General features: G+C 41.3%; 3 protein-coding genes across 3 annotated transcripts in view; 2 read left to right on the forward strand and 1 right to left on the reverse strand.

Moving 5' to 3' along the window:
* The window catches only part of cavin2b (caveolae associated protein 2b), a 14,596-nt gene extending 3,392 nt beyond the window's left edge, over positions 1-11,204 (reverse strand). The window contains exons 1-4 of the mRNA XM_020619136.1: positions 11,143-11,204; positions 5,202-5,463; positions 4,205-4,345; positions 4,027-4,128 (exon numbers count right to left, since the gene is read on the reverse strand). Coding sequence (XP_020474792.1) covers positions 4,027-4,128; positions 4,205-4,345; positions 5,202-5,456 — 498 coding nt within the window. The 5' untranslated portion in view covers positions 5,457-5,463; positions 11,143-11,204. The remainder of the gene's footprint in view (positions 1-4,026; positions 4,129-4,204; positions 4,346-5,201; positions 5,464-11,142) is intronic.
* On the forward strand, positions 10,680-21,480 carry vps16 (VPS16 core subunit of CORVET and HOPS complexes). The gene is made up of 25 exons (XM_020619138.1): positions 10,680-10,871; positions 11,108-11,196; positions 11,670-11,761; positions 12,045-12,173; positions 12,276-12,420; positions 12,503-12,618; positions 12,696-12,818; positions 12,900-12,955; positions 13,099-13,183; positions 13,431-13,607; positions 13,676-13,807; positions 13,937-14,064; positions 14,294-14,329; positions 14,441-14,549; positions 15,461-15,595; positions 16,967-17,075; positions 17,167-17,264; positions 17,372-17,476; positions 17,980-18,057; positions 18,373-18,459; positions 19,082-19,164; positions 19,434-19,530; positions 19,616-19,719; positions 19,795-19,961; positions 20,101-21,480. The coding sequence occupies exons 1-24, from the start codon at positions 10,822-10,824 to the stop codon at positions 19,934-19,936; spliced, it is 2,505 nt and encodes an 834-aa protein (XP_020474794.1). The 5' UTR covers positions 10,680-10,821; the 3' UTR covers positions 19,937-19,961; positions 20,101-21,480.
* Positions 21,481-21,630: 150 nt separating this feature from the next.
* Positions 21,631-27,291, forward strand: part of rgn (regucalcin) — a 7,548-nt gene continuing 1,887 nt past the window's right edge. Inside the window, exons 1-6 of the mRNA XM_020619137.1 lie at positions 21,631-22,198; positions 25,318-25,530; positions 25,613-25,795; positions 25,866-25,966; positions 26,086-26,200; positions 26,345-26,476. Coding sequence (XP_020474793.1) covers positions 25,368-25,530; positions 25,613-25,795; positions 25,866-25,966; positions 26,086-26,200; positions 26,345-26,476 — 694 coding nt within the window. The 5' untranslated portion in view covers positions 21,631-22,198; positions 25,318-25,367. The remainder of the gene's footprint in view (positions 22,199-25,317; positions 25,531-25,612; positions 25,796-25,865; positions 25,967-26,085; positions 26,201-26,344; positions 26,477-27,291) is intronic.

The following is a 27,291-nucleotide window of genomic DNA, read 5'->3' on the forward strand; positions in this document are numbered from 1 at the left end:
AGCAGCTGCTGGATCTGAGGGGGGGTGGGTAGGTGGGGGGGAGTGTTGTTTGTCAAACCCGCAGTAGAATACATTAAGGTCGTCTGCTAGTTGATGGTCCTCCACAGCAGGGGGGATGGTTTCCTATAGCCAGTGATGCTTTTCAGGTTTCTTCAAACAGACGAGGTCCTGTCCCCACTTCTGTAAGTTTCCTCTTTGGCATGACAAAGCTGCTTGAGTCTTGCTGTAAACCAGGGCTTGTTGTTGTTGTATGTGCAGAAGGACTTTTTGGACATGCGCACATCCTCACAAAAGCTGATGTAAGGTGTCACAGTGTCAATGAGTTCATCCAGGTCTGTAGCTGCAGTCTCAAATACATTCCACTCTGTGCAGTCAAGGCAGGCCTGTAGCTCTGACTTAGCCTCCTCAGTCCAGCTCTTCACTGTTTTGACCACAGGCTTCACAGCTTTAAGTTTCTGCATGTAAGTTGGAATAAGATGGACCATACAATGATCTGAGAGTCCAAGGGCTGCGTGGGGGACAGAGTGACTGGTGTCTTTTATTGTTGTGTAGCAGTGGTCCAGTGTGATTTTGTCCCTGGGGGATAGGTAATGTGCTGTCTGTATTTGCGCAGTTTGTGGGCGAGATTTGCTCTGTTAAAGTCCCCGAGAACAATGAGTGGAGAGTCGGGAAGGTAGTTCAGCAAGATATTTAACAGTTCTTCTCTGGTAAAAGTAATCTGGTTGGGCCTTCGACTTTAAATAGGCACCCACTAGGATGAAGCTCGAAAATTCATGAGGAGAATAGAAGGATTTGCAATTGATAAAAGGTCTCTAAGTCTGTGTTACATGTCCTCTGTAGCACTGTGACATCTGTGCATCAACCTTCATTTATGTAGAAGCAGATTCCACCTCCTCTCATTTTCCCGGACAGCTCTGTTACGTGATCCGCTCTGTACACCTGGAAGCCCGGTACTTGTATCGCGCTGTCCATGATCGAGTCGCTCAGCCAGGTCTCCGTGAACCACAAAACAGCAGAGCATACAAAGTCAGAGGTAGTCCTATAGACTAGAAGAATTTCATCCATCTTGTTGACCAGGGAGCGGAGATTTGCTAGGTGGATAGACGGGAGTTGAGTCCGGGTCCCTCTCTGGTGTAGCCTCACCAAGGCGCCTGCTCGCTTGCCATGGCGGCAATTTTTACAGGTCCCGTATATGGCAGCTCCGCCTCTGATCAGAATGTCCATACAGCATTCTTCATTCACAAAGATCAGAGAAAGGCAGTTTGGTGCGAGTTGTCCGATATTTAACAGTTCTTCTCTGGTAAAAGTAATCTGGGATGGGTTGCAAAAGACCAAGAAAACAAAGAAAAACAAGAAACACAAGAGAGCACGAGTAACCAAGGCTGCCATAACTATCGGCGCCATCTTACCAGGTCTTAGTAGGTACATTATGAGATGACCTTAATAAAACCAAAGGAGAACTTTAACAGACCCTAAACGCAAAGCCATTTCTACCTACAAGTGACAGCATAGGGCTCTGAAATCACAGAGGGCCATATTTTTTAAAGGGCTTACTTCAACTCTATAGTCAAGCCATGGCATAGAGGCAAGTGTAACTGTCACAAAGGTCCCCTTGAAAACAGTTTGATGCAAGAATGACATTAGTCATGATCCCTGAATTAATGTTATTGCTGGCGATAACATTAAGTTTCACCCTGCTAAGAAACATTAAGAGCACTTGTGTGTTTGGAATGGATGAAGAAAAAGTGAGGAAAAGGAGAAATGGACCTAAAATACAGGTTAGAAATTATCCACACCATTGACTGATTGAGGCTTTTCTCTATACAATAACTGCCCACATGTTGTTACTCTAATTGTAAAAGCTTTTTATGATTTATTTATTTTGTTAGAAGACATGTAATTGATGTCATAATGATATGTGATGTAAAAAAATCTTATAGTTTATTTATTTCACCTAAAGTAGTTGGTCTTCTTGTTTTGGATATTGAGCTAGTCTGCTTTTTTTAATGTGCAAGCCTAGCTGTCTCCTGAAATCTAAATGCCAACAATACGAACTCAGGTAGCATCTATCAAGCTGTGTGGATTGCATCACTGTGATAAAAGGCACATACAGTTTGTTTGAATAAAGATATTCAGAATTGCCCTGTTGCATAGCAAAGTGAGATAATGTGGACCATCTACCCAGGGCTCTGACATGGTTCTTATCTTGATAATTGTATTTCTGGTGTGTTTTAGATGGTACTGAGAAGTATTTTAGTGCAGCTGCACAAGGACCATGGCAGTCCAGTTACTCTCCCTGCCCCGAAAAAGCACAGGAAGATGAAGACTAGGAGGGCTGAGCTGAAAAACTGAAAACAGCAGTGAAGGGGTTAACAGCATAGAGCCACACTTGCACTGACACTGAGGAGTGCTGGGTATTTTAGCAGGACAGCAAGAAGATAACAGTCAGTACACACATGTACACGTTGATACGGCACTATTGATGTACTGTCAGCAGCAGGCAGAGATTGACTTCCTATTGTTACAGTTTTACTAGTTACTACAGAATTATTATACTGTAGTCACTACAAAGTTACTGCTACAGTATTATTAGAAATTACTGCATTTTTAAAGAACAACCACATGTCACTCAATATCCCGAGGAGATAAAAACTGACACCTGTAGTTAGCTGTTAAAAATATCAGTTAGTTACTAAGTTACCTGTTCTGACCTGGAGTTTCCTGTAATTACCTATAAGTAGTTATAGTTACCTGTGATTATCAGTAATCATTTGTAGTGACTTGTGACCGATATGCGTTCTGTTTTTAGTAGATATGTATAATAATCTAATATTTATTTACCTGTAATAACCTGTAGTCACTAATAATAGTGTTTATGATTTACAGCCACCTGTAGCATCCTGTAAATCATAATTACCTGTGTTACCTGTTAAACTGTTAGTAACATGTAATTACATGTAGCAATTTTTAGTGATGAGTAAATACTTGTAGTTTCCTATTGCTTGTGTTCACCTGTATTTTCTGTAATTAAATTTTGGATGTGAGTGGTGTTATTTTCTTAACCTAAATTACTGGAATTTACCTGCAATAACCTGTTATTACTGTATAGTTAATATTTGTGACTGTACTGTGAGGACATTTCTACAGTGTGAGGATATTTAGGACATTTCTTCATGTACACTTGAAAGGACTGTTTGAAGGTCCAGACTTGATTAGACTCAGGCTTAACTTCAGACAACACAAACTGACTTCATGATGGTATACATATTTGTCTGCTGACAACCATGGCAACCAGACCACATGATAACACTTCACTCTGTCGCTTTGGTTTTTTCAATAAAGTTTTTCTGCTAGTTTACTTCCTGCAGCAACTCATGACCAAATAAGGTCACAAACTGAAAATCCCCATTGGAGTGAGACAGAGGTCAGTGCGAGCTGAAAATAGACAACTGTGTCTGAAACACTTCGGTGATGGAGCAGAGGTGTTTCAGCTATGGTCTGGTTGTTCCCAGTTCAGACTGCTGTGTATACATAGATAGATACAGCAGATTGCAGTAAATACAGTAAACTACAGTAGTCATGGTACTTCATGTATGTGGAAGAGGTTTTGGTAACTCTCTGATCAAACTTTTATAACTAATTCAATTCACTCATCATGAAGAGTACTTCTGCTACCACTACTGGTACTGCTGCTTTCTAATTCAATTACTACTTCTTGTACTGGTACTACTATTAACATGCTATTACTACCGATAATGCTCATACTGCTAATTGTTTGAGCTGTAGTTCCTGGGAGACGTGCCCTCGTTTGTATGTGTTCACATGATCTTCCTTGACATATGACTGTTGTCATCCTTGTGTCCCAATCTCAGACGTTAGAAAATTAAATGGACAGAACAATATCAACACAAGGTCCATTTAGTAGCTGTTCTAGAGCTTTTGATCTTATGGTTTTTAATAGCATCTGACTCTGACTTAACACATTCACAGTTAGCCTCTACCTGACCTCTGACCTCTCACACTGACCTGGAAGATGAGGACTTTGAAGTTGTTTCTGTTGATCAGGTGGGCATGGTTTGCCTCCAGCTTCTTTACTTGGGAACCCTGACGCTCCATCTTCTCACACACCTGAGACACAAAGAGGTTAATTGAACAAAACCTGACAGGTGTGATCTAGTCATTGACAGGTGTGAGATATATTTACCTCCTTCATGGTGACAGACAGTTTGCGGCTCTTGTCCAGCAGTTTGCTGACAGTGTTGGATGTGTGACTGTGACTTTTGGACAGTTTGGTCATATCAGCCTGGATCCCTCTGACAACACCCTCCATCTCCATCTGGTGTGTCTGAAACACCACCAATCAATAATCAATCAATGACCAGCCAGAATCTTGATAATCAAACATGCAGTGATGGGAAGTTTTTTTTTTTGTTTGTTTTCTGATATAAAATAAATCCAGGTCAAACATAGATGATAGATTATGGATTATAGATTATAAATGATAGATTTCCTGACACATGGTTGGTTTATACTATATCTGCTGTAACACATCACTCTGAGACTTTTTACTCGTTCATACAGGTTCTTACAGATCCCATGACAATAAAATAAAACCAGCTTTTACTTTGAAGACAAAACCAGGAAGTGATTTTTGTTCACTTACTTTCCAGCCAAAGGCTTTCCTAAAAGGAGTTGACAGTTTTCTATCAACTCATATTCATCTGTAAATGTATTGACTTGGGAATTTTTGATCATTCACAGAAGTCGAAATTAACAGAAAACAGTTTGGTTCTCTTTTCTGACACAAGCACCAACTATAATTTACTAATTAACTAAAGATTTTGAGACAATGACATGTAGAACTTTTAACTGTACCAAAAGACAGTGTTGCATAACTTTTGGATGAAATACATGTTTGTGAGACTGCTCTATTAAAGAAAACTCTGTATCTCTGACATATCTGTAGTAACATTTCTTCTTATTTAGCTAACATATACACTCCACCACTGATGTTCTGTAATATAGGAAATGTGTAGGTCAACAGCTGAAGTTAAATCAGACATTTTTAAAATGGAGTTTGGCCTGCAAAGTGTTTTGGGTTAGTTTCCATTTTTGAAATGGGAAACATTAGGAAAACAAAGTCTGTGCTGGAGTCCAAAACTCAAAGCTGGTCTCCAGGTGTGGACCTGGCCCTGGCTCACCTCCATTTTGTGCTGGTTTTCCTGCACGGTGTCCAGCATGTTGACCAGTTTGTCCAGCAGTGTGAGGACTGTGATGGCGTTGACGGGACCCTGACTCATCTTCTCCAGGTCGAACTCTGCCAGCGGGGACGAGGGTGAGGCCTGGTCCTCCTCCTGCTGGTCCTGTAGGTCCTGGTTCTGGGTGGGGACCGGTAGGTCCTGGTGCTGGGTGGGGACCAGTAGGTCCTGGCTTTGGTGGGGCTCAGTCGTCACCATGTCGATACTGTCAAACCAGAATTAGAAAAGCTTCAAAAACTTTTTCTGCTGCAGAAAAACACTGGAGACTGTACCTTGCTGGCTCGCCCTCTCTCACTCCCTGTGTGTGTGTGTGCTAGCATGCTGTGCTCTGACTGGCTACCTCAGGGAAACTTTTCACACCTTTAACTCCTTCAATGCCACAAACATCAGGCTTTTGTAAAAACTGATAGACTGCACCATTACTGTCTGAACATAAAAAAAACTTTTAATGTGACAGTTTTATTTTGTTTTCTGCAGCAGTCAAAATTAGAAATACAGAAACACAAAGTGGAAACACTAAACTAAAATAACTAAATGCACTGATCACAACAAACATCTTTGTTATGAAACACAAATTTCCAGCAGATTATAGTAAACAAAAATAGTATTGCCTTCAAAAGGTTAGATCCGTTATGCAACCTCATAACCATCCTCCAGCTTCTACCTGTATTTCAATCATTACAATATAATAAACTGCAAAAGTAGATTTGGATCCACCTACAAAAGGTGGTTTATCAGAACCATAACGGAGCCAAATAAACCAATAAAAATACAGAAAACAAAATAAAAAATTTAACTTTACATATAAATACAAGTCAATTTAAATACAAATTATATGAATGTGAATATGATATGAAGTATAATTACATAAAATATAAACAAAATTATTATAAATTCAAATGGAAAATTTAATTCTAGAAAAATATAAATACAGAAAACAAAAAAATAGACTATAATTTAAAATGATAAAATTCAAGTAATTCAAGTAAAACAATGTAAACGAAACAAAGGATCAGCTGGTAGTGAAGGGGTTAATTCTCTCTCTCTCTCTCACAAACTGTATCTACCACACCCAGAGGGGATGGGTCTGTCGCCATGACGACAGGGCAGGCCTGTTTTTGAGGGGAGAGCGAGGCTGTCAGTGAACTTCTCTCTCGCTCATGTTTTTAAGATGAAGTCATCTGGAAGGAAACCTCGCTCACCCTCCCTCTCTCTGTCTGTGTGAATGCCTCTCGCCCTCTCCTTATGGAAAACTAGGTTGCTTTGTATACTCCCCTCAGAACAATACAATGTTTACCACCAGACTTCATTTACAAAGTGAATTTAAAGTTACTCTTCAGTCTTGATATTCACAGTGAAAGAAAGAGTTTCACATGTTTGGGCTAAAACACATTACTGACTGGTTTACTACCTGTTTTGCTGTTTCCTTCATTGTGGAAGGTCTTTTTGTTTACTAGTAAAAAAATGCATAGGAGAATGCACAGTAGAACTTAAAATGTGAAAGATTATTGGAGGAATTTTGTGAGAAATGTGACTGTTTATGGAAACAATCATTATTTTTTGTTGGATCCAGGGCTGTTTGACAGGAGAGTGTGGATCAGTGCAGCCACTGCAGAACCAAAGAAGAACCCTAGAAAAACCATGAGGAAATTTGGAGACAATGTTAGCGTGGCATGTGAAAATCTTAAATAGAGCTTAGCTGAACCTGTCGTCCTTGTTTTGGCCCATTGACACTAGTCTGACTCTGTCAGGCTCTTGAATCAGTCAAACCCTGTTGATGAGAGACACCACACTGATTGGGTTTTCAGTCCATCAAACTAATGCAAAAGAAAAAAACAGTTCAGGAAAGTCCCTTGAACCTGTTGCTGTATTATCCATGATTTCACCCATTTAGTGCAGTTTCTCTCTCCTCCTTGACGTCCTTTCTTCTTTCAGAACCAATAGACCATGACAACACCAGGGCCATTTGCAGCTTTCTATTAGATATATTCTCCATTAGAAGCAACTGAACATAGTAATTATGACATGATCAAAGGGGCAAGTTAGGTGATGTAGTATATAGAGCCACATTAAGAGGAAGCTGGGGCTTGGTACATAAAACAGAGGCTTATCCCCCAGGCAGACGCGTGGCATTCATCTGGAGCCTATCCCAGCTATCACTGTGTGACAGACTATCACAGGACTGACATGTAGACAAACAAACCACATACACCGACACTCAATCCTACGAGCAATTTAGAGTCACCAATCAACATAAACTGTATGTCTTTGGACTGTGTTTTTAAGTGTTATATAATTGTAGGTTATTTAAATAAAAGTTCTTTATAGATACAGTGTGAGACCTATTCTGCAGGAGTTCAGCTCAAAAACCATTGAGGTGGAAACAGGAAGCGACACTCACATCATAGGATTCATACCAACACAATACACTAAGTACTCTAACGTACTGTGTGGAGGTGGGGGTGCATCCTCTAACTCTGGTGGGGAATGCCAGGAATTCACAGTCTGAGAACGTGTGGAGACAACGCCCAACAGTCAGATTCATATACTGTAAAACACTTGAGGAGTCTAAAATGTGCAAAGTCTTCATGTTTCAGCTTTGATTTGACTCAGGTTAAATTTCCCAGTAATGGGCAGTGGTCAGCATTTGTCATCCTGATGAATGTGTTTGGTTTTATTTACATTGATATGAAGTCATGCTTTTAGTCTCGTTTACTGATCATTCCATCTGCTTGTGCAGGCCTTCTGCTTCTGTGTGACATTTACAAGTATAAATTAGGTAATTGTTGTCCCGGTACTTTTTACCATAGTGACTCTAAGAGACGAGACAGTCCAAGTAACTACAAAACAGTGCTGATTTATTCCATGAACACAGGCAAAAATTAACATTGCACACTCAGGTATCTTGCACCTCCAAACTGCACGCAGGCAGATGAAAGATTAGAGACCCTGAACCACATCAGGCCTATACATTATATCCCCTCGGTTGGGCTAGCCCCATTCTACACAGGAACGTCAACCGAGACGTCTCTGTTACCAGCTTTGCAGCTGGCCATAGCAGTAGTCAAAACATGAAGCAAATCAATGTGTGTGTGTCTGTTGATTATGTGGTGTGTAACTAAAAACATTCTAACACGACCTCTAGTGACGTCATGACATTAAACATAAGAAAATATTATGGCTATGACTACAGTTATACACATCATAATAATAATATTAAACACCCTGTCTGCTGACAGTCATCAACTTTTCTCTCTAGTTATCCTTGACCAGATGTACCCTGTAGAAACTCATAAGCATGACTAAGCATTTAACAGTCTAACTAGACATCCTGTCTCCACTAAACATTTCTAATACATACAAGTACCTAATCAATATCTATCTGACTAAAAATACCTAACATAATTAATCAGTAATTATCGTGATAACCTAATAACTGTTTCAGGCAAGGCAGCTTTAATTTTAAAGCCTAGCACATTTCATAGACAGAGCAAAGTGCAGGACAGAAAGTAGTCAATCAAAGACACAAGAAAACTGTTGAGTTTTTAGTTGTGACTTGAAAGTGGCAGAGTCAGGGCACATTTCAGGTCATCAGGAAGTTGGTTCCATTTGTGTGAAGAATCTAAAAGCAGCTTCACCCTGTTGGATTCTGACCTGAGGTTCTACCCGCTGACTGCTTCCTAGGTATCTCACAGCCCTGCTGCGTTTGGATTCTTCAAGGAGATCAGACATGTACTTTGGCCCCAAGAGACCACTGCGTGGTTTAGAAGCTAGCAGAAGCATTTTAAAATCATTTCTGTAGGTGACTGGCAGCCAGTGTAAGAATTTAAGAACAGGAGCGATGTGCTCCTGGTGATTCTGGTTAAACATCTGACAGCAGTGTCTGAATGAGCTAAAGTTGTCTAACAGACTGTTTGGGAAGACCAGACAAAAGATGGTTACAATAGTCCAGCCTGAGCAACATAAGGCGTCTGAGTCTTGCTGCTTGTTTCAGATGATAAAAGGTTGAATTGGTTATGGCCTGGTGAAGTTCAGGTCTGAGTCAATTAACATTTCTAACTTGAGTTTTTGTCTTTATAGCTCTAGTCTTAGTCAGTTTTAAGGCCATAATGTAAACATCCTATGGTTCCAGCTTCTCAAATGTGTGGGTTTGTTTTCTCATTCTCAACATCGCAAGACTGAAAACAACTGAAAAGTTTATGTTTTGGACTGGTGTCTGTGAATAAAAAGACATTTGCAAACAGACGTCTCCTTGAAGAAACTGTAAGGGGCAGTTAAGGCTGATACTGTTTCCATTCTCTATTGTTTGTGTGTACTTTATTTATAAAAAATAATTTTATTTCCATGTTTATTGTATTTTTAAATGTTACTGGCTGTGTTTGACTTCAGCGACAAACAAGAAAAACAACTGCTGCTCATCAAAGCATAGAAAAAGATGATGTTCTGACCTGATGCGATATTGTCATCAGGTAAATCTGAAAAAGAATATCTAATGACTGAAATACATGCAATGTTATTAGGAATACAAAGGATAGGGTTAGAAATACAGTTCTGTTGGGTCCCTGGACATGTAGCTGTTAAAGGAAATGAACAATCAGACAAACTAGCTGGGAAATCTCTAAAACTGGGCGGTTCAGTGGGTAGAGCAGTCGTTGGAGGTTCGAATCGCGGTGCCTGCGGTCCACATGTCTAAGTGTCCCTGGGCAAGACACTGAACCCCCAAGTTGGCCCCGATGGTTAGAGCCATCGAAGGTGAGTTGGCGCCACAGATGGCTGCCTCGGTTCTGTACCGGAAACAAATTCCTTGTGTGTAACATACTTGGCCAAATAAAGGTCATTATCCTGATTATCCTAAAACTACATAATAATGAAATAATAAAAGCAGCATGTGGTAGGGTTGATTAAATCATAAGTGATTAAGGCATGGCAGAGAGAATGGGATTCTTATATTAAAGGGAGACACTACTATAAAATTTAGAAATTAGTTAATGCAAAACAAATCAACTAAATATTCTGTAATCAAAGAGAGAAGATAATATTTTCTCAGTTAGGGATAGGACATGCAGGTGTAAAAACAATATTATATTTGATGGAAAAAATCAATCAAATCTTTGTCACTGGTGCAGCATTCTAGAAGATGCTGAGTACATTATTATGCATTGTTATAAATATAATTCAGAGAGAGATAGACACTAAAGGAGATTGTGTGTGAAGCGATACAGGAGTGGTGGTTAAAATCACTACTGGGTACAGAGAAAGGATTCTAGGTAATTAGAAGGGGATTATTCAAATTTATTGTTGAGACAGGATTAGTAAATAGGATACAGTTTTTTGTGTATTTCTGAAATTCAGATAATTTAGTGCAATACTCCACACTCCGATACAGTAGGTGGCGGTTTGCCCCTTAATCATTGGTTCACACTCCAGCAGGAAACAAAGAGAAGAAGAAGAAGACCAAGCAGAACAAGAAAAGGAGGAAGAAGAAGAAGAACTGCGATCAGCTGACAGAGTAAAGGCTAACGCTAACAGTGAAATTTGATTATTAAACTAAAACACTTTCAACATGGCGTTCATCACAGCCAATTGGAACCCGCTGGGAGAAGCCTTTTACCGGTCAGTTTATATGTGGTTTATGGGTCCGACAGCAGCTAGTGTTAGCAGTACAGCTAACAGTAAACCGTAATGTTTACTGGAAACAGGCTAAAGGTTAGCTGTTAGCTCACTGCAGTTAAAATGTAGCCATAGAGCAGCTTTTTAAAGTTATAGCTGTCTTACAGTTTGAACATTTTATATTATAGTATTTATGACGCGCGCGTGTGTCTCTTGTGTTAATCTTTGTGTGTTTGCAGTAAAACAGAGTTGTATGAGATGTGCTGGACCTTACGAGATGGACTCAGAGACAGTCTGGTGGCTGCAGCTCCATACGGAGGACCAATAGGTAGAAACGCGCATCCATCATTATGGAGTGTAATGACTACCGTGCCCTGTAGGAACCAAATCCACAGTCCATTCACATTTTAGGCGATTTTTGAGTCTGTAATGTGTTCATGCTGGAAACTCAAAGTGACAGTGCTCAGACTGAAAACTAAACGGTACAATGGAGAGGCTAGAAGTGATTAAAATAAATCTGTTGGTTGTAGCGTTTAAAATGAATATTTTCATTTTTTTCTTAGTTTTCTATCAAACCAAATATCTGTAAGTTTTGGACAAAACATGAAGTTTCAAGATGTGCTGGTCATAAATATATTCAGATTTTCAGTATTTTATGACATTTTAACAACCTAAGAGATAATCAGTTTAATCAGAAAACAACTGATGTCCATTAATTGAACTGAAATAATTTTTAGTTTGAGCTTATATCCCAAAAAGCAGACGATGAGTTGAACCTGTCTTTCGTTGTCTGTCTCTCAGCTCTCCTCAGGGAATCTCACAGACGTTCTCCAAGTTCTCGTCCTCAGTTAGAGATTTATTCTGCGTCTGGTGTTGCCATCGCCAGTTTCCCTGTAAGTGTAGCCACACCTGTCGTGTTTCCAAAGGCTGTTCATGCTTTCTATTCTGAGAATTTGGTGGCATTTCACATTCCATTTGCCGCCACTATCAAGAAAGTCCCATGTCCAGTTTGAAGACAGCTTCAGTGGAAATATATAGGGATGTGATTGTTTACATTCAGCATCAATGACATTGGGTCGCTGGTTATTTGATCAAAGCATTGATCCAGAACAATAGATCATTACACCCCCTGTTGCTGTCCTGTCTGTCTCTGTGACCTGTCTGTCTGTGTTCCAGTGGAAGAGTGGTCCTGTGGTGCAGCTGGGTTGGACGGTCAGTGACGAATTGTTGTGTGTTCAAGAAGATGGATCTGTTCTGATCTATGACCTGTTTGGATCCTTCAAGAGACACTTCAGCATGGGTCAGGTGAGTCTGTTAAATAGTGTGTTAACTAGTCTGTTAGCATGTCATCTAACCACTTCAGCATGGGTCAGGTTAGTCTGTTAACTAGTCTGTTGTTTTAAACAGGAAGTGGTCCAGAGTCAGGTCTTGGAGGCCAAGGTGTTCCACTCTCCTTATGGAACAGGCATTGCAATAGTAACAGGCTCATCGCGCTTCACATTGGCAACAAATATTGATGACTTGAAGCTCCGCAGGTTACCTGAAGTCCCAGGTAACATCTGGGTCACTTGCAATGATGTTTTTACTGTTTCTCTCTCTGACCTGTCTCGTCTCTCTGGCATGTCTATCCTAAGGTCTGCAGGGGAAGCCGTCTTGCTGGGTTGTCCTCACTCAGGACCGGCAGACTAAAGTCCTGCTGTCCAATGGACCTGAACTATACATACTGGACAACACATCCTGCACTGCTGTGGTGAGACAGATAGACAGGTTGACAGAAAAACAGGTAGTCAGACACACAGGTAACTAACTTCACCTGATTGTCCTCAGTGTCCTCCAGGTCTCAGTCCTCAGGCCGGGAGTATAGTCCACATGTCAGTGTCTTTCAGCTATAAATATCTGGCTCTCTTCACTGACACAGGACACCTGTGGACAGGCTCCTCAGACCTCCAGGTGAGCAGCTTCTCTGTCCAGTCAGTTTTCACGTGTTTTACCTGAGAAGATGGATTTACAGGTGCTTCTTTGTATCTCCAGGACAAACTGAGTGAAGTTGACACCAAGAAGACAACAACACCCAAACAGATGGTCTGGTATGCCTAACTACCTGTTGACTCATCTGTGTGTTTACCAGTGGACCTTTCTGTCTGGCTGTTTTTCAAATCCTATTAAATAAACAATGCTTCATTTTTACCTGTTTACTTATTTACATTCACCCATCTCTCTACCTGTCCAGGTGTCGCAGACCAAAGAGTCAGCAACCATCTGTGGTGTTGATGTGGGACAGGCTGCTCATGGTAACCGGAGTCTGTAATGACACCATCCAGTATCCTTTAAACCACTGAAGACTGGAACCAATAACACATTAGGTCAGACTTGTTAATATTCTTCAGGGATTTGTTAAGCTCATTAACAGTTCTAGATCTTGTTAAGGTTCTCCTGGGGTTCCTAGATTATCCTCAGGGGGAGTCTGTAAAGAGTCTTTTTCAGGTGATCCCTGTGAACTCTTCTTTTGAGTTGTTCTCTGATCAGGTGTTGTCCCACCTCTATTTGACCTTGACCCCTAACCTCATGTTCCCCATTGAGGATCCATGTGTTTTGGTGGGAGAACTAGATGGAGTTCGGATCATAAGTTCAGTCTATCAAGAGCTGCTTCAGGAAGTTCCTCTTGTCTGTCAGGACATCTTCAAAATCGCATCCATGGCTCCTGGAGCTCTGCTGCTGGAGGCCCACCGGGAATATGAGGTAACCACCTGTCTGTCTGACTACCTGATGTCTGTCTGTCCATCTGCCTGATTTCTGTGTTTGTGTAGAAGTCAAGTCAGAAGGCTGATGAGTACCTGAGGGAGATTAAGGAACAAAGCATGCTGGGAGAAGCAGTCAGACAGTGTGTGGAGGCAGCAAGTCATGAATATGACACCAGCACTCAGAAATCTCTGCTCAGGGTGAGAAACATTGTCATTTGAACTGATCTGGGGTCCATTTCATGATCTGATATGTGTGGCTAATATTATGATAAAATACTGGTGGTACAGGTAGCATTTTCAGGTGTAATGTTGTGTCCCTTCCACTAGGCGGCGTCCTTTGGAAAGTGTTTCCTAACAGACTTCAATCCAGATGTGTTTGTGTCGACCTGCAGAGAACTCAGAGTCCTGAATGCTGTCAGAGAGAGTAGTGTGGGAATGCCGCTCACACACACTCAGTATCCTGCACAGATGACACAGGTGCATTGTGGGAAATTTAGTGCAAACTGCTTTAAGAGCCAACTGGTTTAACTATTTGATACTCTGTCAAGGAGTATCATGGGAGATAGTGTCCTGTGTTTAAAGAGTAGACTCCATTAGGTGATCAAACAGTTTTCAGTAGAATCACAGTAGAAACAGTGCTTACTCTGTTTCCATGGTGACAAACTCCTTGACCCCTGATTTCAGATTCAAACAGATGACTCTACAGGTGTTGATAGACAGGTGAAATCACCCATCCAACTTGTTTGTCTTTGTACCTGGCTGTCCTTCTCTTATCTATCTCTGTGACTGTCTTTCACCTGTCCCTCTCTTTCTCACCTGCCTGTCTCTCAGGTTGGTGTATCGACAGTTTTATCAGTTAGCGATAGAAATCTGCCATTACCTCAAGATTCCTGATTATCAGGGAGTCAGCAGAGTCCTCAAACACTGGGCGTCATGTAAGGTAACCTGATCCTCACTATCCACACCTGTTGACCTGACTGTCCCCCCTTCCTCTGTTATAATGATTTGTGACTTTTTTGTTTCTTTGTTTGTTTTCTCAGTGTGATTTACTTTCAGGTAAATCTGTTAAATGCTGGGGGGTGTTCTTCGTAAGTTGCTAAACAGATCACAGATCAAATGAGCAATCCTGGATTTTCTGTTGCCAGCTAAGCTTATGTGGATATTTCAGTTCTTCAACCCTCATCTGTGTTGTGCATTAGAAAAGCTGGATTCAATCATCAGTGCTCTTGTGGTCAGTAGCTAGACCATACTGCATATATTGACAGCTGAAACATGATCAGTTGGTTTCTGATTGGCTGCACACAGATGTCTAAGGAAACGGAGTGGTCTGTCACTGCAGCAGAGAGAGGTTCTGCTGGGCGACGAGGAATGTAAAGATTTGATTTGCATGTAACTGCAAAAGCAGAACTCTGCGCAATGCAGGGATATTTATGGTAAAATGCCTGACAAATTAAATGCACGAGTATTCCATTTAAATACTTAATGGGCCAAAAGGTTTTGTTGATCTCTCACTACCATTAAACTCATGTCTTATTATAATCGCTCCAATGTCAGTGAGTCGCTTCCTGCTCCAAGATCCTTTAAATCTGTGAAGTTGTCTTGTTTACGCTGAATAAGCCTGAGAACTAATCTGCTCCCAAGTAGGTCTGAGATTACGGTGGACATGTTGCCTTGAAAACAAGTCCAGCAAAACTTTCAAAGAACCAGGATAATGTGAATTTGTAAACAAAATTATCTGGCTAACCTGTGTCAGCGAAGCTGTAAATACAGGTCCCAGAGAGAACCAATCCACTTACGAAGAATGCCCCCTGATTGCTCTGCACCTAAAGTCACCTGTGTGATGTACTTGTGGTTCAGCAGAAGGACCTATCAGACGAGTCCATAGCTCGAGCGGTGTGTGTGAAGGTGGGAGATTCACCTGGTGTTTCTTACTCTCACATCGCAGCTAAAGCTTATGAATGTGGACGCACCGAGCTTGCCATCAAGGTAATGTCTCACTTTTCTGAGCCACACACACACACACACACACACACACACACAGCATGTGTTTATAATGACTGACTGATTATGATCAATGCCTTGTGACACTTGGCTGTTGTCATTGCTTTTACTCATTATTCTGCTCGATGTGACGCTTGTGGTGGTTCTTCTGAACTCTGTGTCAGTTTGCTTCAACATGTTCATGTTTATGGGTTTGTCTTTATTTTCCCTTTGAGTCAGTTGCTCACACATACGTCACGTTGCTACAACCCCAAATCAGAAAAAGTTGGCACAGTATGTAAAATCAAAATTAAATAAAAACTAGTGATGTGTAAATCATGTCTACTGTATTACATTGAAAACAATACAGCAGCACATTATGTGATGTGATACCTCATCAGTTTTATTCTTTGGTGTGGAGCACATGGCATCTATTCCTTCCATAAAAGCCCTGAAATCCTGATTGGTCTGACCACAGTACATGTTTCCACTGTGTGATGGTCCGTCCCAGATGCCTCTGAGCCCAGAGCACTTGACTTCTGGACACTGTTGACATAGGACTTCCTTTTCACACAGTACAGTTTTAGGCACTATTTATGGATGTAACTACATATCGTAGTGCCTGACACAGGTGTGCCAGAGTAATCCTGAACCCATGTGGTTAAAGCACTTGTAGAAGAGTGACGATTCTTGATGCAGTGTCGTCTGAGGGATCAGAGAGCATGGTCATCTAGCTTAGGCTTGTGTCCTTTTACGCACTGAAATCCCTCCAGATTCCTTGAACCGTTTAATTCAGTTCTGCACCATAGAGGGTAACATATCCAAATCGCTTCCTATCTTTCTTTGAGGAACATTGTTTTTAACCATTTCAATAATTTTCCCATGTATATGTTGTCAAACTGGCAGTCCTCTGCCAATCTTTGCTCCTAAAGGGCTCGGCCTTTCCTGGATGTCATTGTTGTACCAGATCATGATGCAGTCACCTGTTTCAAGTGGAACCATTATTTAATTGTTTTACATCATTACTGGCCCTGAAATGAAACTTTTTTGGAATGTGTTGCAGGGCTCAGGATTGAAGTGAGTGTTTATTTTGAACAAAGAATAAAATTGATGAGGTATCACACCAAATAATGTGCTGATGTATTTGTTTTCAGTGTAATACAGGACACAGATGATTTACACATAACTAGTTTCAGTTTTAATTTTGATTTTACATACAGGCCCAGCTTTTTCTGATTGGGGTTGTAGTTTTAATAACTGATGATGTGTTTTCTCTCTGTTGTTAAATATCAAGAGTTGCAGTCATTTTAATATTGTATTTGTTGTAGTTATTACAGTATTGGCTGCCGATGTCACAGTATGCAATGTCTCTGCCAGTTGCTGGATTTTGAAGCTCGGGCCGGAGAGCAGGTTCCTCTGCTGCTGAAGATGAAGAGGAGTCAGCTGGCTCTCAGTAAAGCTGTGGAGAGTGGAGACACTGACCTGGGTGAGTATCTGTTAGTGCCACTCCCTACCTGTCGATCAGGTGGATGACATCATGCTGATGGGATCCAACTGTGTGTCCTGTCTTGGATCAGTGTACACGGTGGTGACTTACCTGAAAAACGAGATGAACAGAGGAGATTTCTTTATGACTTTGAGGAACCAGCCGGTCGCTCTCAGCCTCTACAGACAGGTACGCCTTTATCACCTGATGGATCCGTGATTTATTGTCTTCACCTGTGTCTACAGTTTCTCTGACACAGTGATCGGCCTGTAGGTTATTGATCTGTGCGTTGTCAGTTCTGTAAGCTGCAGGAACAGGACACTCTGAAGGACCTTTATAATCAGGATGACGATCACCACGAGCTTGCCAACTACTACGTTACTGCCAGTTACAGAGAAAAGGTAACAGCAGGTTAATGTGAACATATTTAAAACTTTAAATGTTGTCCTAGATAAACGGCAGATTAATTATGATGGGCTTTAAAATGACAAAAAACAAACCTTATAAAGCTACGGAATCAGCGACTACATCAGACTTTTTATTCATGTCTGTTTACTTGTTTTTTTGAATTTATCATAAAAACAAGACTACTCACCTTTGTTTATAAAATGTTTACCTTAACCTGTCATAAACTTTATTATATTTCAGATGAGATAATTTGATCAATGAGTATCTTGGTTTTCTCTCTGGAAACGACCTGTCCGTGTGGTTCTTCCTGAATAAATCTCAGAAACCTGAGTGTTGAAGCCGGTGTAACATCAGAGCTCAGTTTCTTTAAACTTTGTTCTCCACTCTGATCGAGAATCAATTTGTCTGTTTGAGCATTAGTTTGGTTCTTATCTGATCATGATAAAGTAGTGGGTTCATGACCTGTCTCTCTCTCTCTGCCTGTCTGTCTGTCCAGAGGTTAGATACCCGTCTGTCTCTCCTGCAGAGTGCTGTCGACGAGTACAACAAGGCCAAGAATGAGTTTGCTGCAAAAGTAATAAACACATTTAATCTTTTTTGTATTTCTGATCTGAAAAAGTGCATCCTATTCATGAGGTGTGGTATTAGTTTAAATATCCATTATGTTTTATTTTTTTGTTTAAATATATTCTATACTGTGTAGACTTAAAATTTTAAGTGGACCCTGTTAAGCAGTAGGATATGTCTGTTTTGTTTACATTCGATCAGTACTCACTGTATTCAGTAATAGTTTGGCTAAAAAAATGTTTAAAAACTTTAATCTGCACTGTTGATTCTTCATGATAATTCTGTGGAAAAACTGCAACTGATTAAATATTTTTGTTTTCAGGCCACAGAGGATGAAATGCGCCTCCTTCGATTTCAACGAAAACTGGATGATGAGAAGGGGGCAGGGCTACTGGGACTGTCTTTACAGGTAGAAAAAGCAGGAGCTACTGGGACTGTCATTACAGGCGGAGAAAGGGGCAGGGCAACCTAAACTGTCTGTAGGAAAAGGGGCGGGGCTACTTGGACTGTCTTTACAGGGATATAAGGGGATGGATTGATTACTGTACAGGTGAAAGACCTCAGGGTTGTTTTGAACTTGTGAGCTAAAAGATGCAACTACAAAGAGCTGTGTCCCAAATCAGGGGACGCATCCTTCAAAAGCTGCATTTGCAGACCGATTGCATCACAGCGTTTCAACAAGGCTGTCTTATTTCAAAGGCCCCTTCAAATGCGGCCGAGAAGTGCGTCCTCCTTTCACCGGCCAATGAAGACTCCATCTGGTGGATCCTTCACAGCCTACCCTATCGCAGCATTCTTTGCAGGCCAGGATAGCTGCCAAAGTTGCTAGGCAACAGGAGTAGTAGGGGTAGGGACAGTTGGTAACATAAATAGGAAATCCTCAGTAGAGCAGATCATCTCTTTTCAGTTTGCCTTTTGTGGCCTACCTTTGTAGACCTTATCCTTGGAAAGATGCGGCCCCTGAAGTGGGACACAGCTGTAATGCAGTAGTTAGTTCCTACCTGACTTGTGATGACACCTCATGTTTCCAGGCGACCATGGAGGCTCTGCTGGCTTTAGGACTTCACAAACAGGCAGAACAGCTTTACAGAGATTTCAGAGTACCTGACAAAAGGTGAGACACTCCAGAGGTGATGTCACAGTGAGCTCTGCTGTGATTGGCCGATGTTTTTATTCAATAATTTTGATAATGTAAATTCTCAGGTAACAGGACGATCTATGTTTACCTCAAAAACAGAGGAGTTTGTTTGAGACAGGTGTTTCATTAGTTCCTCTGCCTGCCTGTCTCTCTTTCACCGGTCCGTCTCAGCCATGTGTTGGTTGAATCTAAACTACCTGTTTGTTTCTTAATTGAATCTCTCTCTAACTGTCTCACCTGTACAGGTATTGGTGGTTGAAGCTGAAGTCTCTGGCAGAGAAGGAGGAGTGGGAAGAGTTAGAAAAGTTCTCAAGGAGCAAGAAGTCTCCTATTGGCTACCTGGTAAGAATCTCCACCCCCTTGTCAGCTTTTTTTTTATATAAAATTTGAACCACATTTCGCATAAATCATAGCTTTGTTTCTTCAGGCGTTCATTGAAGTTTGCATGAAGTGCAACAACAAGTATGAAGCCAAGAAGTATGTTTCTAAAGTGACACCTGAGCAGAAGGTCAAAGCTCACCTGGCCATCAGGTAAGCAATGTGTGACATTATCAGACAGGTGAGTCCTGACCACTCAAGTAACACTTCTCCTCCTCTCCTTGTCAGTGACCTGGAGGGGGCAGCAGATGCTGCGATAGAACGTAGGAATGACTCGGAGATGGGGGCAGTACTCTCCAGATGCTCTGCCTCTCACCAACTGCTGATTGAAAGGTTGAACCGAGCCCGAGCTGCTGCTGCCAAAAAGTGATCCTCCATTCACAATGTATATACAGGTCTGCTGCCAAAAAGTGATCCTTCATTCACTTTCCATTTTATTAGTGGTTACAAAAAACCCCCCCGCCCACCCTGTTTCAGCCACTTCCTCTTCTTCCCTATTCCTGAACTTTCTGCCATCCTGTATGGTTTTTACAGCATCTCAGCAACATGAGCTGCATTGCATCCAGCTTGAACCTGATGCAGGACCTGATTTCCTGTCATCCCTCTCTCAGCTGTGTTCACTTTCCTGCTGCTTTACTGTAACGGCTTTGCACCAGTGAGTCAAGAAGAAGACGTCACCTGTTCAGACCATCTAACAACCACTAAGCCTCTTTTATATCTTATGTTTTTTGGTGATTCCATTTTCTTGAGTTCATTGTTAAACAATTTTTTGTTGTCTTTTTTTTTTTTTTCTTTTTGAATAAGTGAAGACTTAGACTTGAGCACTGAGAATTCAGACTTGGAAGTTGGATAGGATGACTCGATTCTTTTTTTCTTTTCTTTTTTTGTAATAGGCTATAATAATTTGGCATAAGTTATTGATATTAAAACCTGTTAATTTGCACCATGCTCTATCAGTGGGACCCACTTCCATCAAGCGTACACTCCACCTTTCTATAAATGAGTATGTATCAAATTGCCGAGCAATATGGAGATGCAATACACAAGAAGTTCTGTTAACATTGTATTTTCCGTACTTGATGGATTTTTTTTTAATTATTATTAATGACGGAAAAATCTGAAGGCTGTCCGTCATTTTGGCAGATTACAACATAGAAGGCAATCTACAGTAACTTAAAGTTAGGTTATAGGCCACTAAAATGCTCAAATGGTTGCTATGGCATTGATAAATGAGGTGAAAAAAGAGGAACTGATGCAGTGGATGAAAGACAACTGAGACTTGCTCAATGCACCTCGCTATCTGGGAGCTGACACTCCATTGAAGAGCCACAGACAGGAGGAAAGCGTCTGTGACCACTACGGATCATGGAGGAGTGCAGCTGTACTCCTGGTGTATATGCAGCAGGTTCCTCCTGGTGAAGTTAGTGTGTCAGCATCAGGAAATCTCACGTTCAGATGAACTTTGAATCACATCCAGAGAGAAATCTTTCCCAGCTTCAGAACTTTGGCTGAAGTGGAGCTAGTAGGTCCAGTCTCCAGTGCGGTAGCAGAGCAGGTTCAGCTTTCAGATCAAAATGTTTAAGGGCCATGAGGAGCCTAGTGACAGTCACAGGCTGCAGCAGGTCAGCTGAGTTCAGTTCAGTTAGCCCAGCCTTGTGAAAATGGGGTGTCCACATTTTAATGGTAATTGTCTAATTTTGTAAACTTGCAATGTTCACATTTGCTTGTTTGCACACACTGGCTGCAGTGTTTTTAGTGGTCTCCACTGTGACTGCCAAAAAAAAGTAATCTGTTTTATGTGGTGTTGATGACATGTGGCTGCACATGTTTCAGTATATTATTTTAAAAAATGTATGAAAAATGCAAATATTATTAAAAGTGAAAATTTAATTGGGGGCAATAATGAATTATGACAATTTTTATAACCCTGCCCGTCAAAACGACGGAAAATGAGAAAGTCCAGTGGGACCTCTGCATTACACTGTTAGAAAGTTTGGAATATAAAATGGTGAGAGCTGCGTTAATTGTGTTGAATGTAGACCTTGATGACTGGCTCGGCTAAAAGGAGCTCCACTCACTCGGATTATTCTTTGGTGACTCCGAGTGACTGGGGCCTCGACTACAACACTATTTGAAAGAAATATTTTCTCTTCTTACAGCTGACACCCAAGCCATTGATACCTCTGTGGCTCCCTTCATTTTGACGCCAGGCAGGAAAGCTGTGAAAAGTTACCCCCTTGTCTATTTGTTTTTATCATTATGGTCATGTGAAGTGCTGCTGCACTTTGTAACATAACATGGTCTTACCATAATTACGTATAAAGCGAAAAAAAGAATAATAACGGAAAAGACAGCGACAAGCATCTAATGCTGGCAAGTATGAAGGATACGCTGGCTACAGCAAAACAAAACACGTAGCCTCCAACATGGCGACTTTCACCGAATGTACTCTGGTGTGACGTCACGACCCCAAATCTAGTTGAATCTGTTCGAGTACATTTGTTTGGAGTCAGCAGGTTGGAAGGGGCGGAGTTACACTAAACTTTTAAAGAGTAACCTTTGTGCATCTGGCTAAAAGTACAACAGCTAATCCTTAATTATCTTCTTTCTGTAATATAGCGTACTGCAGCAGGTAGGTTTATATTCTTTATTTGTACTTGTACACAAGGTAAACAGTAAATATCAATGTACTGCATAGGTCTCGTGTTTAGCTGCACTTACAAAGTACTTGCTTTCTTCAAGATGTTAGTACATGTATTACAAGTCTATTTTTAAGCTAGGGTCCATGGTTATATACACAGAAACAGCGTTTCAAGATCTCAAACTCCATTAAAAACAGGTAATTTAATGCGCTTATTTGTTCGAGTTCCTAAGAGTTGAGATTTTATTAAGTTGAAGTGTTACTGTGTGGATTATTTCTGATCCGGGAGACGGAGAAAAGCCTTCAAATGAATGACAACGTTGCTGGCAGGTTCGCGTGTGTCGCTCTGCTAGACCGCAACGAAAAAGGGACGAAATGTCAAAGGAGTCTGGCGAGAGTGGAAAGTGCTGACTCAACAGTTAATGAGCAAAATCCTGAAATAATACTGCAGTACCATCTGGTACTACATTATGTGCAACTTGCACGAAGAGTACTATCTACTAGTTTTATTACTACAGTATCATTAGTGTGAATCAGGGAGTACTGCATTACAGGTGGCTTGCTGCAGTACAGGTTACAGTAATCATCCTTTGTACATGTAGTATTTTAGTGTTATACTCTCATACAAGATGTACATGTGTTGTATTATGCCATTTGTACCACAGTACAAACTGTACTTGCATAATATTCAGTAACATGAATATCCATATCTTAATGGAATATGTACATGGTATAGTACTGCAACTGGCAATATAAACTGTTGGCCAACAGCTTATTTATCTCAAAACAAGAGGGTTTTATTTTGCCACACTGACTTGAGAACGTGTTGTCTTACAATGGTTCTCTGCTGGTTTGTATCCCAGAATCCTAGCTGTTTCTCTAAGGTCTCTGATTAATTCTCAAGAGCACCCTTTTACCTGTATTATCCAATACCTTAAATGTAATATGTTGTGGTGATGTACACTGTAAACATACTATAGTTCTTCAGAATGATAGTTTAATACACACTGTAGTTGTGTGGTCACATGTAATCCTAGTATTTTATAACTGGTTTATTATTATATGTAATAAAATGATATATACAGTAGTACACACTAGTGTTGTGTGAAGTCTGTCGAGTTTACTAAAACCTGCTTTAACTAAGATTGAGCACAAATTTGGATAAATCAAGTTAAAAAATAGTCTATAAGTGTTGTCTCTTGTGTTTATTTCTTGCTGTCTGTATCCGGTGTTGTTAAAATCTGCACCACACTTCTTCCATGTCCCCGCTGATCCCAGGTTGTAAGAAGCATTTTTCAAACCAGTACTGCTCATTTTAAAAACATACTGTAGAGACCCCCTGTGTAGGTACAACCCAGGATGGGAGCGGACCTGTTAAACCCAAGAGGCCGCATTCTGTAGCACAGAAAGAGTGCAACAAAAAATGAGGCAAAACTAGGGTTAACACTGGTTTAATGTTTAATCTTGGGTACCTCTAGATTACCTCGGCACCCCTCATTACTCCAAATAGTGTGTAATTATTTCAGAATGATAAAACCCAATATCACAAGGGGAGAGGCCTCCTGAAAATGAGAGGATAGTTTGTGAATGCGCACATCTCCTGTTGTTGGTCAGGAACATAAACAAAAACTGATAATTCAGCTACATTTTTGACAGTGACAATACCTCCAATCCTAACTGGCATGTTTGAGCCACAATATGAAAGTGAACAGCAGGATGAACCGCAACAGCATTAATAAAGTTACATTTGCCCTCCATAGATAGGTAAACAATGGTATATGTACCAATGAAAAATGATGTGTAATGCTCGAAACAAAGCAGGTAGTAGAGAAACCCTATATTTTAACTGGCATAATGCAGACATAGTAACTTCTCCAGCCTTACAACAATTCTCTCTAATGTTACAGAAACAAGGCATTAACCGACATGTAACGTGTGTTTTTTAAAATGTACCCGTATGTCACACCGAGTAGTGGAAACTTCAAAGTTTTTAAATCCAACTGGTGGTTGCTGCGTCTTCCCCCACAAATTCCTCATATTACAGGTGATCACATTCCAACAGGTAGTGGCAGACACACTGGCCTCAAGCAGCCAAAACAAACAGGTGCTGTGCTCTAGGGGAATCCAGCATTGATGAGCTGATCAGTCACTGCCACGGGGGCTTCACTGGCGGCTGCTTGTAGGTTAGACCCAGTCAGGTAAAACAGTGAGTCCTTGTACATGAACATTCCTCTGCTGTTTTCACTCTACACCAGTGACTGCATCTCGAAGGTCTCCTCTGTCAAGCTCCTGATGATACAACGGTCATTGAAGTGGTTGTCTAAAATCAGGACCATCATCAAGAAGGCACAGCAGAGGATGTACTTCCTGCGCCAGCTCAGGAAGTTCCACCTGCCCCAGGAGCTGCTGATACAGTTCTACAGAGGAATCATCGAGTCTGTTCTCTGCACCTCCATCGCTGTCTGGTTTGACTCAGCAACCAAACAGGACAGGAACAGACTCCAGCGGACTGCAGAAAGAACCATCGGTGCCAGTCTGCCCTCCATGGAGGACCTGTACACCTCACGGGTCAAAAGGAGGGCAGACAGGATCACTGCAGACCCCTCACACCCGGGACACAATCTGTTTGAACTCCTCCCCTCTGGGTAGCATTACAGGTCACTGTGCACCAAGACAACCAGGCACAGGGACAGTTTCTTCCCCCAGGCTGTCACACTGATGAACACTTAACCCATGACAGTATGACTGGACAATAACCCTCAGTGCAATACCTGTAAATATACCTATACATATAGATCTATAAAATGCATCTAGATTGTGTGTATATACAAGTCTCTAATTATACGTACTTTTTCTTTTTTTCTTTCATAATGCACATTTCTTTTGCTTGTTTATACATTACTTTCTTTACTTTCTGTTCTCTCAGCCTTCTATTGTTTACTTGTCCATTGCTGCCTTACATAAGGACATGTACATACACATTGAGAGCTGCTGTACCAGAGTCAAATTCCTTGTGTGTCCAACACACCTGGCCAATAAAGCTGATTCTGATTCTGATTAATGCAGCTTTAAAATCTGGCTTTCTGTTGTTTCCATCAAATTGGGCACAGGTGACTGAGGTGAATCCTGCTCAGTGATTGGTCCACACAGCCAGGTGGTGATGTCATCAGTTACAGTGGAGTGTGTGGTGAAATCGAGTGCTCTGATTGGTGAAGGGCCAGTGTGGGAAGAGTCAGAGCAGACACTGCTGTTTGTTGACATCGCTGGACGGAAGATCCACCGCTGGAGTCCAGTGACAAATGAGATTCAGTCTGTAGAGACAGGTTGGCCAGTTAGTCTGTGTCTCACCTGTGACTTGTTTGTGTCCACCTGTTTTTCACCTCTGTCTCACCCGTCTGTCCTCAGGTGATATGGTGGGCTTTGTAGTTCCTCGCAGGTCAGGTGGTTATGTTGCAGGTGTGGGTCGCAGCATCGTGGCCATTGATTGGTCCACTCAGATGATGACATCCCTGGTGGAGGTTGACGAGGACAAACCGAACAACCGACTGAATGATGGAAAGGCTGATCCGACTGGGCGGCTGCTAGCAGGTCAGTCTGTTTACCTGTTCCCCTGTCTGTGGTGAGTCTGTTGCCATGGTAAGAGTGTGTCGTGTCTCAGGTACAATGGGGATAGAGCAGCATCCTGCAGAGGTTGAGAAACAACAAGGATCTCTGTTTTCTGTGAGCTCTGACCTTGCTGTGACAAAACAACTGAGCAAGGTAACATCACCTGTCTGTCTCTGTACACCTGTCTGCTAGGTATATATATATATGTATATGTATAATAGGCGGGGCTGGTCTCTCATCTGTCTGTGTCTGTGCACCTGTCTCACTCTTAGGTGGACATATCTAATGGGTTGGACTGGTCTTTGGATCAGAAGACCTTTTTTTACATAGACACTTTGCGTCTGACAGTCGATGCCTTTGATTATGACTCAAACACTGGACATCTTGGTAATTGTGTATTAATATTACAGTACATTTGTGTATTTCTACTGCAGTACACAAGGATTAAAGGAACAGTTCACAATAAATGAGAAGTGTTGTCAAAATGTAGTCACTGACAGAATTACTAAATGCTTGTTTATCATTGCCTAGGTAACCGTCGTGTTGTGTACCATATGGAGGAGGGGGAGGGGCTTCCTGATGGCATGACTGTTGATGCTGATGGTCGACTGTGGGTGGCTTGTTATAACGGAGGACGAGTCATCAATATTGACCCCATTACTGGTTAGTTATACGGGACTGTGAGAACCTGAGATGGGCATTTTACCATGCATTGATTTATTTGTGGCAGGCCACCAAAGTATCAACACTGACCGCCAAAAATTTGTTTAAAATAGGTTAACCTTTATTTCAGTGCAGTGCCGTGCGTAGCGTGTATATTTGCTCAGTCTCTCCGTGCCCTGCTCTGTTTCTCTCACACACACAAACACAAGACAACCATAATGATGGACAGTATGTGAATAGCTCCACCTTTCCATGTTGGTTTCTTAACACAACGCTGTCATTCACCAAAATCCAACACTTCTGATATATTATTAGCAAGCTAGTAAAGCTAGCTAAGTTAATGTTAGCTGTTGCTGAGGTCAGCATGCTGTATGTAGCATGGATGTATATAGACCTAACCCTAACACCTAACCCTGCTCTGCAAGTGGATAAAGTTAATGCTAGTTCATAAACTCTGATGCTGAATGCTTTTGCCACCTCAGTCCAGGGGGAATAATTGAAAAACACACATGACAAAGCTGATCAGTGTGATTAGGGATCTATTAGACTCTTTCTAATATTTATTGGTTTCAGCCAGTGCTGCTAAAGCAGGAGGAGACAGTCGGGAAGAGAGAGATGTAGGAGGAGGACGGCAGCAGCCAACATGCTGCTGCTGTGGGAGAGCTAGTGCAGGAGGGACAGGTCAAATGAACAGCACTATAGCATAACTGTATTTAATAAAAAAAATATGAAAGAGTGACACCCATCACCCTAGCTACTGCCACAATTATTCTCATTTTTACTGCTGTACTTTTTATTTTTATTCTTGTTGTTAT

This window comes from Monopterus albus, unplaced genomic scaffold (assembly GCF_001952655.1).
Source record: "Monopterus albus unplaced genomic scaffold, M_albus_1.0 scaffold215.1, whole genome shotgun sequence".
Taxonomy (NCBI): Eukaryota; Metazoa; Chordata; class Actinopteri; order Synbranchiformes; family Synbranchidae; genus Monopterus; species Monopterus albus.